General features: G+C 42.6%; 1 protein-coding gene across 6 annotated transcripts in view; it reads right to left on the bottom strand.

The window, feature by feature from the left end:
• Positions 1–14,114, bottom strand: part of DOCK8 (dedicator of cytokinesis 8) — a 223,965-nt gene that overhangs the window by 52,616 nt on the left and 157,235 nt on the right. For all 6 annotated transcript variants that reach the window (XM_006192725.3, XM_032477776.1, XM_032477777.1 and 3 more), the window contains 4 exons: positions 11,839–12,003; positions 10,317–10,486; positions 7,540–7,635; positions 3,824–3,919 (listed from right to left, as the gene is read on the bottom strand). In XM_006192725.3, coding sequence (XP_006192787.1) covers positions 3,824–3,919; positions 7,540–7,635; positions 10,317–10,486; positions 11,839–12,003 — 527 coding nt within the window. The remainder of the gene's footprint in view (positions 1–3,823; positions 3,920–7,539; positions 7,636–10,316; positions 10,487–11,838; positions 12,004–14,114) is intronic.

Here is a 14,114-nt window from a genome sequence, read left to right on the forward strand (position 1 = left end):
GCTCTAGGAGTTAAACTACATTTGTTTAAAGGCGACCCCTTAGATCAGGGCAGGAAGAAGAAGGGACAAAGACAGTGTGTGGGAAAATGATTTCACTCCCAAGTGCTACATGGGAGAACTTTTATGCACTAATAGCAGATTTCTGTTTCTGAGACTGCAGGGCTGGCAATTTTCTTTAGCACTGAGACAAAAAGAGATTAAAAAAAATAGGTATTAACAGCAACATTTACAATAGACATGGAAGTAACCTAAATGTCCACTGACAGATGACTAGACAAAGAAGATGCAGTATATATACACAATGGAATATTACTCAGTCATAAAAATGAAATAATGACATTTGCAACCACACAAATGGACCTAGAGATGATCACACTAGGTGAAGTTAGTCAGACAGATAAAGACAAATATCATATGTATCACTTACATGTTGAATCTAAAAAAATGATACAAATGAACTTATTTACAAAACAGAAAGAGACTCACAGACATAGAAAACTAACCAGAGGGGAAAGGAGGGGGGGAGGGATAAATTAGGACTTTGGGATTAGCATATACAAACTACTATATATAAAACAGATAAACAACAAGGTCCTACTGTAGAGCATAGGGAACTATATTCAATATCTCATAATAAACTATAATGAAAAAGAATATATATATGTATAACTGAATTGCTATGCTGTACACTAGAAACTAACATAACATTGTAAATCAACTATACTCCAACAAAAAAGAGGTAAATTAAGAAGCAAAAACAGAAAGGCTTTATGGGTTTCCTATCTTCAGATAATGCCACAGCCAGCTTGAGGAAGACTTACGATCATAAAATCCCGACGCCCAGTGTAAGAACCGCAGTTTCTCTTCACTGTGGAGTCCCTCTTGGCTCAGAAAACACAGACGTGTCTGTACCCAACAGTCCCACGCACTTGGTGGGGGACTCAAATGAGAGGTGGGGAATGGACCCGGTTTTTGTCTGACAAAGTGCTTCTCTCACTGAGGTCCTAACAAAGGATGGAAGATGGAGGCCCCTCTGTTTTGGGCTACCTGCTCCTGATTCCCTGTCTAACCCACCCCAGCACCAGGCTTTTAGAACCCACTGTTGTATTCTGCTCCTGCCAGCTGAGTTTGGCCCTCCCACAACCAAATAATTCTCACAATACCGTATTTCCAACTAATGGCCTCTTGCCAGACTGTTAGCAACTTGCCGGCTACTGTGTCCTTTGCATCTCCAGAGAGGGACATCCAGTAGAAATAAAAGTGGATCTTGGGCCCATTATTTGTAGGGTGGGATAAGGCCTCCACACTGGCCTCTGTGATCCATTCAAAGCAGGGGTCCCAAGCAACCCTTGGTGTAGAACTTTATGTCCTGGGTAAATTAGGTCACCATTGATCTCTGGGTCCCCAAAGTCTGGCTCAGCAATTTCCAGAAGCATGGGGATTTATTCATTAGCAAGTGTGAAATCTGCCCAAGGACTGTGTTCAACCACTCTGATGCCAAAGTGGCTGTTCATTAGCACATGGTCATCAATACAACTAAAGGGTGTTAAATCGCCCAGGTTGTTGGCTAAGCCCAAGGAGGCTGTAGTTCCTTTCTCTTCAAGTTTCTTGGGGAAAAAATTGTTTTGGTTTTGGAACAACTTCCTGGGCATCTGTAAGGCAAATGACCAAGCAACGCATGGAGGACTGGGCGCCCTGTCTGAGCCTGAGATCAGTTTCTTTGCAAAGTTCTGGCTGGGGCTGATAGTTTCCACTGGCCTCCACTCCAGCCCCCAGCTCCCTTTCTTGCCTTTCTCCATCTATCTCTGAGCCCCAGGAAGCTGATCTCTATGGACTACATCACCCAGACTCCTTGAAACTGGGCTTCTGGTAGCAGGCGGCCAATAAGGGGCACCAGCAGGGGACCAATGGGCGGGAGGAGAGTGGTCTGGGTACACATCCACTCCACTGCCCTCATCCCTGCTGCAGCTTGCTTCTGGCAGTAGCAGTGTTTCTCTAAGATACCAGCTCCTGTCACATGGACCTTCTTATCTGCCTCAGCTTTCTCTCGGCCTCAGTTACACTGATCCATACCCTTGCTTCTTCAGAGTTAGGAGAGAGAAAGACTTCCAGCACCTCCTGCTCCCTGGGTGCCTCACCAACCCTTTTCTGCTCCTGTAACCCTGCCCTTAACCTGGGCAGAGTACCTCTGTACGTGCTTTTCAGTTAACCCTATTGAGCAATGCCAACGCTGTCCTGCCAGGACCCTGACAGACTTAGCTTATAACCTTCAGAGCCCTGGATCGCGGGTGTCTTGGGTGATCTGCATGTTAACCAACGCCCTCCAAGCGCTCGTATCAGTAGGACTTTGTTTCCGACTTCTGCATCTGTTTACCATAAGGGACTTCTAGAGGGAAGGAGGGCTATCAGCTTTAGCTTTTGCTTTCTCTCCTGGGCCTACAGAATCCCAGTAAATAAATGTGCAACATCAAAAGCAATTTTCACCTTTTCCATGGTTCTTAGCTCCCTGCAGTTAGGGGCAGTGAAGTGGTACTGACCTGGAGACTCCTCCTCACAGCCTCCACCCTTCCTCCAACCCCATCTGTAAATTGGGGGTGATGGAAAGCTCCTGCTTGGAGGTTGTCTGAGGATCCAATGAGACAGTGCTTACAACGGTGCCTGGCACATACAGAGTAAGACGCTCAGTACATTTTAGATGTTATTATTTTCCTCCCTCTGGAATGCCAACTGTTACTGGGCTTATATGAAGGACAGAGTCACCAGTATATCTGCAGAGAATGCCAACTGCCTTTAACACAGAGCTCTGAAATGCCATGAGGAGCCACTAGGCCTAGTGATGCTGAGTTCACTCTGACTAGGAATGAAATAATAATTGCGGCACTGCACTAAAGCTGCATTTGGAATACAGAAGTCTTGCGTGTTCGTGCGTTAGGCTAAGAAAATGTTCTGTAACTGTAAGCTTCCAAGGAGAAGCAAAATGGCAGAGGAATAGCACCTGGACTAGAGCATTGCGGAACTGACGCTCTGCCCTTCTGTGGCTGAGCGCGCTGGGCAAATCCTTACTTAGCCTCAGGGTCCCATGTGCGCACTGGGGATAACTGCTCAGGATAGTGCTTATAACACATAATTAATAAATAGGCCTTGGCATCTTCAAAGAACCAAACTGGAAACATTGTGGCTGAATGAAGGGGGGACAGAGCCTAAGAGAAGGTTAGGGATGAAGGGAAACAGAGTCATACAAGGGCTTTTTAGACCATGATAAAATGTGTGCTTTGCGGGGGCGGGGGTGGGGGGTGGTATAGCTCAGTGGTAGAGTGCATGCCTAGCATGCACAAGGTCCTAGGATCAATCCCCATACCTCTATCAAAAAAAAAAAAAAAGTAAACCTAATTACCTCCCACCCAGGAAAATTTTTTTAAAAAAGTGATTTTTTTCCAATACCCTGAAAATCACAGAAGGGTTTTAAAGAGGGGAGAGTCATTATCTGCCCTATGCAGACTGGATGCGCAGAGGGCAAAAATGAATGCAGGCAGGCAAAGAGGCAGTGATTGTAGAGCTGGTGACTGCTTGGCCAGGCGGGGTGAAGTGAAGATGGCAGGAAGCTGCAGGCAGGGGCAGATTTCCCAGGTAGAATTAGTAAGATTCGGAGGAAGATGGGTGAAGAGGTGAGGGAGAGTTAAAATTTAAGGAATGATCCTAGGTTTTCTGCAGGAGCAGCTCAGTAGATAAAATGTCATTTCCTAATCTGGGAAACCTCACTGCCTGTCTGCAAGGTGCTTCTGGTGCTCTGTGGAGTCTAGGTAGGCACATGCGAGAATCTCACCAGAAGCTCAAAGAAGAACCAGGAGTACTTGAAGGCTGTTTCTTTCACCATTCCAGTGCTGACCACCATCTGCAGGGCAAGCTCCTCATGGAAATGCTGAACAACAAACACAAAAACATCACACTTATGTAATGCAGTCTGTACTAACTGCTTTATTCACCAACCCCAATTATAATAGCTTGTGAGTGCTGATGCATGCATCCTAGATGTCTTAGAGTACAGCGGATGGCAAGCCCAATGCTGAAATAATCTGAGGCTGGAGGGCAGTTTAAGTAGGTAGTAACTTCCTGGAGAACTAGGTTTGACGGGATGTCCTCAGCAGGGGAGTGAACCTGCATTCTACTGGGGACGCAATCCTGGGTGGCAGTCAGAACTGGGACAGTCTGTTACTTCCCTTCCAGATCCTGCCATAAACTCCATGTGACCATGTGTAAGCCATTCATTCCTCTCCTTATCCTCTGTTTTCTCATCGATAAACTCTGTTGGTAGCAGTGGTTCTCAAACTTAAATGTGCATCAGAATCCCCTGGAGGGCTCATTAAGAAACTGGTTGCTGGGGGGAGGGTACAGCTCAGTGGTAGAGTGCATGCTTAGCATGCACGAGGTCTTGGGGTCAATCCCCAGAACCTCCATTAAAATAAATAAATAAGTAAACTTAATCCACACCACACCCCCCAAAAAAGGGAAAAGAAACAGATTGCTGAGCCTACTCCCAGAGTCTCAGATTTAGTAGTTCTGGGGTGGGACCTGAGAATTTGCATTTTTAACAAGTTCACAAGTGATGCTGACACTGCTGGTGCAGGGAGCTATTTCAACTCCCTTCCCTTCCAGACGAACAAGTTTTGTTTTTATAATCCCACTATGGCTTTGTGGGAAACGTGAAGGGTTGGGTTTATGAGTGGATCATCTGCATTAAAAGGCACAGCGGTAGCAGCTTGAACTCACCCAGCTCCTAAACCTCTATGCCCCAGGGTTGTCAGATGCTTGAAAAGCTTCTCAGTTCCACTTTGCATCTACACTTCCCATCTATACTTCCCATGAAGTCATCTGACTGCTCATCTGACTGCAAACATAGCAGACAGTGATTTTTACACCTTTTGCATCTTCCCCATTCCCTAGTTTGTCTGGATACTTGTTAATGCTCTTGACAACAGCTTTAATGGGGAACAAGTTTAAGACCAAAGGTAGGGTGATCAACTCATCTGTTTGCCTGAGTCTGTTGTGGACAAAAACAATGTCACCTGCCATTTCAGTAAACAAATGTGACCCACCATCAAGCCATCAGCCACTGTAGCCGACTGACTGACAGTGCACCCCGAGGGGAATTCAGGATGGAGAAAACAGGATATTGGCCCTAGACAGTTAAGATGCATATCTGAGGAATAATTTCAGTGAGCCCAGACTCTCGCATCTTCCCATACATTGAAAAGCACTAAAATCATTAACTTGAGATGTCTGTTTTTCGTGACTGGCAGTAGTCTTTTGATGTTCAATCATGTTTTTCTTTCAGCAAAAACTCCCATATATCCTAGCTCCTCCCTTACCTCTCTGGAACAGTCCCTCAGAGCTATTTGAGAGGTTAATTCCCAGGCTATAGCTCTTAGTAATGTCCTTAAATAAAATATAATTCTCAACTTTAGGTTGGGCTTTTTTTTCATCAACACTGTCCTGACCTTAAAACGGAAAGTCCTGCATCCCAAGGCAAACCGGGATGTTGGTCACCCTAATTGATGGCAAAAATGATGTCGGGGCATTTTCTGTGGATTTCATTCATCTTACAACCATATAACCTAGAATAAATACAGCTGAACTCATTTTTTTTTGCTCAGTGGGTAAGAAAGCTGAAACTACTTCTACTCTAGAGTACTGGCGTATATTAAGTTTTAAAGTCAATACCCAAAGTGAAAATTTATTAGAGCAAAGCTGACCTTTCACAAACCTTAAAATTACCCATACTGTACAGTAGGCATGCAACACAACATACTGATTCTTCTATACAGGAAAATCTGACAGTTACTCAGCTAAACTAAAGGGAGACAAATGGGAAAAATCTCTATGCAGATGCCTGAGTATCCTATTTGCATCTCCAGACAGTTAATCGGGACAAATGGAGAATGCTGAAGTATTTCAGCTTATCGTTAGTGTCATCTCATTATGTTAGGTGAGTCAAATCTCTATAATCTTAATACACATTAACATGTTTCTGTGCTGTTGTGAGACTTAAGGGACACTCTCCCACTTGGGAGAGGTGCAGGGCTGCATGTTAATCTAGCAAGTGGTCTAAGCTTGCCCGTGATGTCACCTGGCTACACCCAGATCCTCCCACTGTAGGAAAGACATGCTTCACCGGCTTCAAAGGTAACCTCTAGAAAATAGGTCAGTTTGACTGCCAGAGTCTTATGGCAAGAGGAGATTAGAGGAGGATAAGCCACTTCTTAAAGTAATTTATGTTGCTTACCAGGCAACACTGTTACAAGAACACCTTGCTCCAGAGGTTACAGAAAATAGGCAAGCAGCTAAGCCCTGTTTGCCGAGCCATTAAGGAAACACAATGGCTACACTTCCCTCTGAAATGAAATGATTCTCTTCTGGTCATAGAAATGACCAGAAACAAAATCAAAACAAGGCAATTGTACCCAGAAGAAATCAGGCCCTGCCAGAGGGAAGCCAGGCTGTAGACAATTCATGGTTTTTATGAAGGAAAATGGTACTTGTAATCAGTTATTGCAAAGCCCAAAGCTAAGATTTAGAGTAAGTGAAAAAATTATTTTCAGCACCTGGCCATATCTTCTTTCACTTCTCCTTTTAGAATTAACTCCTGGTCCCTCTCCCCAGACATATGGGGCCCAGATTACTGCCAAGTCTGGCACACTGGACCCTGGCAAGACCTCCCCCCAAAGTCCAAAGTGAGCCTTTACATATCCCTGTGGTGTTAGCTGTTGCAAATAGCTCCCTGTGTTATCCTTAAATTAGCATATTTACATTTTAATGGGGGTCTTGAAAGACACTCAGGACTTTAACTTAAGTAACTACTAAAATGCTGAGATTCATGGGTGCCTGGCAGAGGAGAAAACTTGGGGAAGATAGTTTTTTTTTTTAAATCTCCCACTCCTTAGACCACACAGGATGTGACAACAATTGGAGAATTCTGTTAATATAGAGAACTGGTGAGCAGTTTAACAGCTAGTAAAGTCTTTGAACTCATTGGTAGGACCGATTAGAAAATTACAAGGAAGCTTTTCATGTCTGATACAGTACTGAAATAAATGATACCTAATTATTGCCATTCACTTTGTTGAGGATGAATCATCCCCAACTCTCCTTTTACTAAAAAAAGAAGCTAATGCGGTGGCTCTCAAAGTGTGGTTCCTGGACTAGCATCAGCTGGGAACTTGTCAGAAATGCAAATTCTTGGGCCCTACTACACATCTATTGAGTCAGACACTCTAGGGGTAGGAGACAACAGTTAGTTTTAACAAGCCAACCAGGTACTTCTGGTGCCTGGTAAGCTGGAGAACCACTAAGTTAGTAGGTACTTAGGTGGTCAAAAAATGGGGGGTATAGGACAGGGCTGCAAAAGTGTGTGTGCGTGCATGCGTGCGTGTGTATGTGTGTGTGTTAGGAGGGCAGGAACAAGGCAGGAGAGTACTTGATGGCATCTATTTTCATAAAAGTGAGAGACGGGGCAAATTATCTTCACACTACCCTGCTCAGTACCTTCTTGCTGACTGGCCTTGGGGTTGTTGTTGAACTTGGAGCATCGTTATTGCCAGAGCAATAGTAAGACATTCGGTTGCAGCTGCGATCAGCAATCTGAAATACACAATCCATGGCTCAGCAGTCAACCAACAGTGGTCCCCTGGAAAGATGAGTTAACTACCTGGAAGATCATAAGCTTAGAATTCATTGTTAACATTTTTTTTCCCTTTCTGTTTACAAAGGTAAAACAATTGCCAAAAATAAACATAAAACAAAGCAATGGAAGTAAAGTTAACACCTAACTCTACTTGCTCCAAAATATTCACTGCCAACAGTTTGGTGGGTGGCCACCCATAGTTAAAATCTAGTTAAGAACCACAAGGTGCTGAATAGTCCCTTCAACTTTCTGAGTCCCTGACTTAATTGGAAGAGCAGGAAAAAAATTGTGTGGGAACAGTGCCTCTCTGTGGGTTAGCATGGTACTGTACCCAGTTTCCTAAACACTGTAATAAATTGTCAAAAACAAAAACAAAAACAAAAACAAAAACAAACCACTTCTGAAAGGAAGATCATGCTTGATTCTTCTAGCTGAACAAAATTTTCTACTCTTGCTATAAAATAATTAAAAAATTGTTAACCCAGTCCACATAGAAATTTAATATTTTTACTTTCATTAAAGGAAACCACAATAATCAAGGCTGTCATTAATAGCTGCTGACCACTTCTCCCCTCGGCATTCCAAAATGATGCTGCTTAAAGGGGACTTAAATACAGCACTGAACCACAGTGTGCTGGCAAATGCTCAATAACCAGCTCTCGGAGGGGAGGGGCCAATTTGCAGAATTTGTCAATTTCTGTGCTGTGAATGCTTCCATTGTGGCTGACTTCATGTTAACATGATATTACTGAATAGGTATTGGGAAGAGACGTGCAGTAACTAACCAGTGTATGGTATTTCCACCATACAGACACTATAGGCATAAAAAATCCCTGGAACGTAGATAATAGTAAAATGTAGTAAAATAATTAAGAAGGGATGACGTTTGAGTACTCTTTAAAGTGGAATAACTTTAGATTTATGGACAAGTTGCAAAGGTGGTACCGAGAGTTCTTAGATACCCTTCACCAAGTTCCTCTTAATGCTAATATCTTACATAACTACAGCACACTTGTCAAAACTGAGAAATTAACATTGGCACATTACTACTAACTAAATCACAGACTTTAGTTGAATTTCACCAATTTTTCCACTGATGTCCTGTTCTGTGCCAGGATGCAATCCAGGATACCACATTGCATTTAGATTACCTTTGTTTTTCATGTAATTAATTTAATGGTTAGTTTCTGTAATTTAATTTTTAATCACATCCCTGTTTAACAACTGGTTCTGAAAATTTAACAGTCATCTCTCAGAAACTGGTATGAGTCAGCTCCAGCATATCCCTGTAAGTCAAAAAGGACAGATAGCAACTATTTCATATGATGCAACTATATATCATCAGAATCTCTAGATCTATAACTGATTCTTAAATTCATCCAGAGTTCAGAACCCCTACCGAGATAAGAAAATCAGGCTCTGGGCAGGAACTGACTTGCCCTTGACCACAGGGCTGGGTGGTATCAGAGCCGAGACCCAATCCTGGTCTCCAGACTCCCTGTCTCAAGTGGGTGATTTGTGTAAGAGGAAATGACGTCAAAACCTAGAGAGTTTCATTTATCTTCATCAGAGGAAATGACATTATTCTAAAAGCTTTGCCACCTTGAGGCCACAGATAACTGGAAAGAAAATTTAGATGAAGAACCATGGAGCTTTGTGCACATATGAGAAACCACTGAATTATACAAGAAAGGGGTGAATTTTATGGTATGTGAATTATATCACAATTTTAAAAATTCAAATGAGAGACAAATTCTACAAAATACCTGACCAGTACTCCCTAAAACTGTCAAAGTCCTCAAAACAAGGAAAGTCTGAGGAATTGTTCCAACCACAGGAACTAAGAACACATCACTACAAAATATAATGTGGTCTCCTGAGTGGGATTCTAGAACAGAAAAAAGACATTAGGGAAAACCTGAGGAAATCTGAATAAAATACAAACTTTAGTTAATATTAATTACAGTCAATATTGTTCATTGTGACAAATGTGCCATTCTAATGTAAAATGTCAGTAATAGGGAAACAAGGTACTGAGGACACAAACAGTTTCTGTCATATAGTGATAATAATTCTATAAATCTAAAACTTTTACAAAATAAAACGATTATAAGAAAAAGTAAGGAATTCACAGAAGAAAAAGAATCTAGGGCAAGTCACCAACCCTCTCAGGATCTCAACTTTTGTTTATAAAATTTGACTTTGATCTTTGGGATTCTTACATGGGATAATCAATCTATGGATGTTAATGAAACTAAAAGGCAGATATTTAAAAATAAAACAAAATAAGAAAAACTTTCTAAGTATCAAAACCAGTTAAAGCTAATTTTTACCCCTTGCAAGTAAAACTCATGGTATTCACCAACTCTGTGGGGCTAAAACAGCTATGTTTGAAAAACTTCCCACCAGAGTTCAGTAACTCTGGGCAGACCCTCAAGTGCCAGTCTTGTCCCTGCATCTTTCAGAACAGTCTCAGTCACTTCAAAAGAAAAGAACAGTAATAAGTCGAAAGTTGAGCATCAAAACGTTTGACCAACACAGCAGGCAGCAGTAATGGTTGATTTTGTGTTATCTCTGCAAGTGTTAGTTAAAAATAAAAAAGCCCATGTCACTCTCCAGAGTTTGACATCTTCCTTACCTTTGAAGACATGATATTCTTAACCTCCTCATCTGCTGTGGAGTGCATCCCTGCGAGGTCTGGGTTACTGCTGCTCATCGCCCGGGCCTGTAGCAGTTTCGAACTCACGGCAGCAGCAGTTGTGCGTCCGTATGTGTGGTAGCGAGGGTCTGGGAGGGCAGTGGGGCCGCCTGCACCCACCAGGTATAGACATGTCAACAGACAGGGGATCAGAGTCACTCACTGGGCTTGAGAAGGAACTGAAGAGGGATGGGGTAGACAGTGGAGTGGAAACCCACCAGATTAGGTTTTGGGATTAGGGTCTTTTTATCAAATGTCTAGGGGAGGCAATGTTTGTGGGGAAAGATAAGGTGTAAGGCAGTAGCGAGTGGTGAGGACTGTGGTAAAGTGGAAACACACGCCTCATAGAAAGGTAGGGGCTTCTCCTCTGCTCCAGCCTATTGTTGCCATGGGGAAACAGCCCATGAGGTTCTGATTTCTCAAGACAAGCTGGAAATGTGGATATGCTTTATTTATTAATATTTAAGTGATGACAGCTTTATAAGTCATGCATTTCTGAGATTTGAGAATCCAAGGAATCATCTGAACCTTATGAGGATAAATACACACTATATATCAATGTTTTTTACCTTTAAGTATTTACATGTGTTCAAAGGCGATTATGTGAGTCTAGGAGATATTACTGGTATTTTTAAAAACTCAGTTGAAATTACAGGTTTACTTGAAATGAGGTTGCACAGACTAATGAAAATGCCAAGTTTTTTTTGTTAGGGCCTGAACTTTTATTAACTTTTTGATGCTACTTTTTATACCATGCTGACCAGACATTCTGGTCGACTATTACCTATGTAAATAATTCAAAAGAGTAGAGAAATAAATGATCATTTCAGAAGTTTAGTTTGGGGTAAATGAGAAAAGGGATTCATTTTTTCATAATGAAAAGTTTAGGAGCCACTGCTGACCACTGCTATTGAATATATATTATTTTCCTAGAATCCTATTCATCTGTTGTCACTTCTCCAGCTTTTTAAAAAAAGAGATCCTTTAGCAGATACAAACTACTATATACAAAATAGATAAACAACAAGGTCCTTCCGAATAGCATAGGGAACTATATTCGATATCTTGTAATAACCTATAATGAAAAAGAATGTATATATATATAACTGAATCACTTTGCTGTATACTAGAAACTAACATTGTAAATCAACTATACTTCAATTAAAAAAAAGGAAATAAAAAAAAGAGATCCTCAACTGAATCAGAAATGACCAACTGAGTAAAGATCAGTGAGGGATTATCAAGTAGGCAGAAAAAATAAGTGCTTAGAGTATAAAAAGGCAGGAAGAAAGCAAGAGCGAAAAATCTAGAAATAAGCTTTTAATTTTAGTATTCATGTAAGTTTTATATCATTCTGAAAAATAAAATATAACTTTTGGCCTTTTAATTTTATTTTGAATTACGGGGCAGTGGAGTAGGGGTGAGGGTGCCTAGAAGACTCCCAGACTCAGGGCAATGTTACCTGACTTGGGCACGTCCCTCTGCGGCTCCGGAAGGCGGAAGACGTAGTGCACATAGGAGGCCAGCAGGCAGTTCCTCCCATGCTGGTCCTTGCCCAGGCTCTTGCTGTTGTGCAGACTGTTGGCGGTGGCCACCACGGACTCAAAGGCAAACTGGGAGAAGTTAGCTGAGGAACAAAGAGGAAGATGGGTGGTCCCACAGTGGGTCCTTAATGAATCCGAGGTGCAACATTCAGACAAGGAGTCCCGACCACTGACCAACTGAACCAGGCTGACCAAGATGGTGGCCTGGGGCAGGGTGAGTTGTAGTAAGCCCCCGCCTGCTGGCTCTGCTTACTGTAAATGACTTCACATTTCCTCCTTCTGTCAGAGCTGTGGTTTTTCAGGACAAAGACATGAGCCTGTGCAGACATCCTCTCCTGTCTAAACCATGCTGGAAACTGGTGCTATTTAGTGCACCTAGGACCTTGTCAGAAATGTAGAATCTCAGGTCCCACTCGAGACTGACTGAGTCAGAATTTGCATTTTAACAAGATGCTCAGATGATTCTTATGCACACTGTGGTTTGCAATGGGCTGTTGCACAACACAAATTCTTGCACAGATTAATCTAAAAACGTATGTGTATTATGTCATTCCCCATAGTGAACCCATACAACAATGCTGCACCCTATACACTCTCTTGTTCAGAAGCTCCAAGCCCTCCATAGTTTGGTTCCATCCTACTTAGTCAACCTGGTACCCCTTTCTGCTCAAATTCAACTTCCTTAAAATACAGCAATCATTATATTGTCCTCATCACTTCTGCTTCTCTCCTCTGCAATTTTGCTCGTGCTTGTTTCCTTACCTTGAAAGCCCTCCTGGCTCCCACCCACAAAATCACTCCAACCCTTTGAGCCTTGACACAATCCCACTTCCTCCACAAAGCCTCTAACGTCACTCAGTACAGGGCTTAAGTGACACCCAATCACAAGATTATTTGGCAGTTTCCAGTGGTAAACAGCATCCCTCTGATAGGCTGGAAGCCTTTCCAGGGCAAAGTGCATTTCTCATACTTTCTTGTCTCCCCACTGTGCCCTCCATGGTGTCTGACACAGATAAGTCCCGAGTAAGAGGCTTGGAGATTAAGTGCCTCTACCTGTTCTGCCTGTCCCAACACCCCATCCCAAATGTCAGTGCAAAACGTGTGAATGAATGTTTTGTCTGGTGATGAAGTTTATATTCCACAGAAAGAAATCTAGGTCTGGTAGAGATGGCCACTTGGCAGGAATCCAGCTGGAGAGGCAATAGCTACATGAGTGACAAGTCAGCCTACAACGCAGGATGTTTTCTCTGTGGAGCCACAGAAGATGCATTCCAGGACCCAGTGCAAACCAAGGGATTCAGAGGTCATGCTCTTCCCTGGTTCTGAAGTCTCTCCGGTGTGTCCCAGACTACAAGTTCTTACTTCTCCCCGCCAACTTACTCATATTCCATAGCGCAACAGTGTTGATTCCTTCTTTTCTGACACTCCTGGAAAAGTGTCTTTGGACACTTTTTTCCTCAACTACTCTTTCACTGTGAACCAGAAACTCTGGTGCTCTGCTTTTGCCAGTCTCATCTCAGTGTCCCCACCTTGACTTCTTTTCCTCTACCCCTACTTCAAAGCAATCTCAAATATAATCTTCTTTCGGGGGGTGGGCTGCTCCTTCTTTCTCCCAGAGGGATGTCTTCAACCCCTCCAAAAATATTTAGCTGTGTTCCTTTGAGGACTTGTGTCCTGTGCTGCTGCTCTTTGCTGTAAGTCCTCTGGGTTCTGATATGCTCTTGGTTACTATTGCAAAGCCCACTACTCTTAGCACACACAGTACTGGGATCACAGATGGTACCCAAAGGTATCTACTTGGGCTGGAGAGCACAGAATAATACGAGCCCAGCTGAAAATTGTGTCAAACAAAGATGCCCTACAGCAGCCAGTCCATCCCTGCAGGAGTTGGAAGAACCACTGGACCCAGGTCTTACGGGACATTATTTTCAAATAAAGTCTTACCCAGTGTATTTCATGTTCATTTTTTCAAAAGTAAGATGGGTGTTTGCCAGGGGCAGAGGGGAAGGGTGAGCGGGTTGACTACTAAGGAGTATGGGGTTTCATTTGAGCCTGATGAAAATGGTCTGGAATTAGACACTAGTGACACTTGCATTACCTTGTGAATATACTAAAAACCACTAAAATGTATGCTTTAGTGAACTTTATGGTATGTGCATTACATCTCAATAAAAAAGTGATCATTTGAACTTCA

The sequence above is a fragment of the Camelus ferus genome, chromosome 4, assembly GCF_009834535.1.
Source record: "Camelus ferus isolate YT-003-E chromosome 4, BCGSAC_Cfer_1.0, whole genome shotgun sequence".
NCBI classification, from domain to species: domain Eukaryota; kingdom Metazoa; phylum Chordata; class Mammalia; order Artiodactyla; family Camelidae; genus Camelus; species Camelus ferus.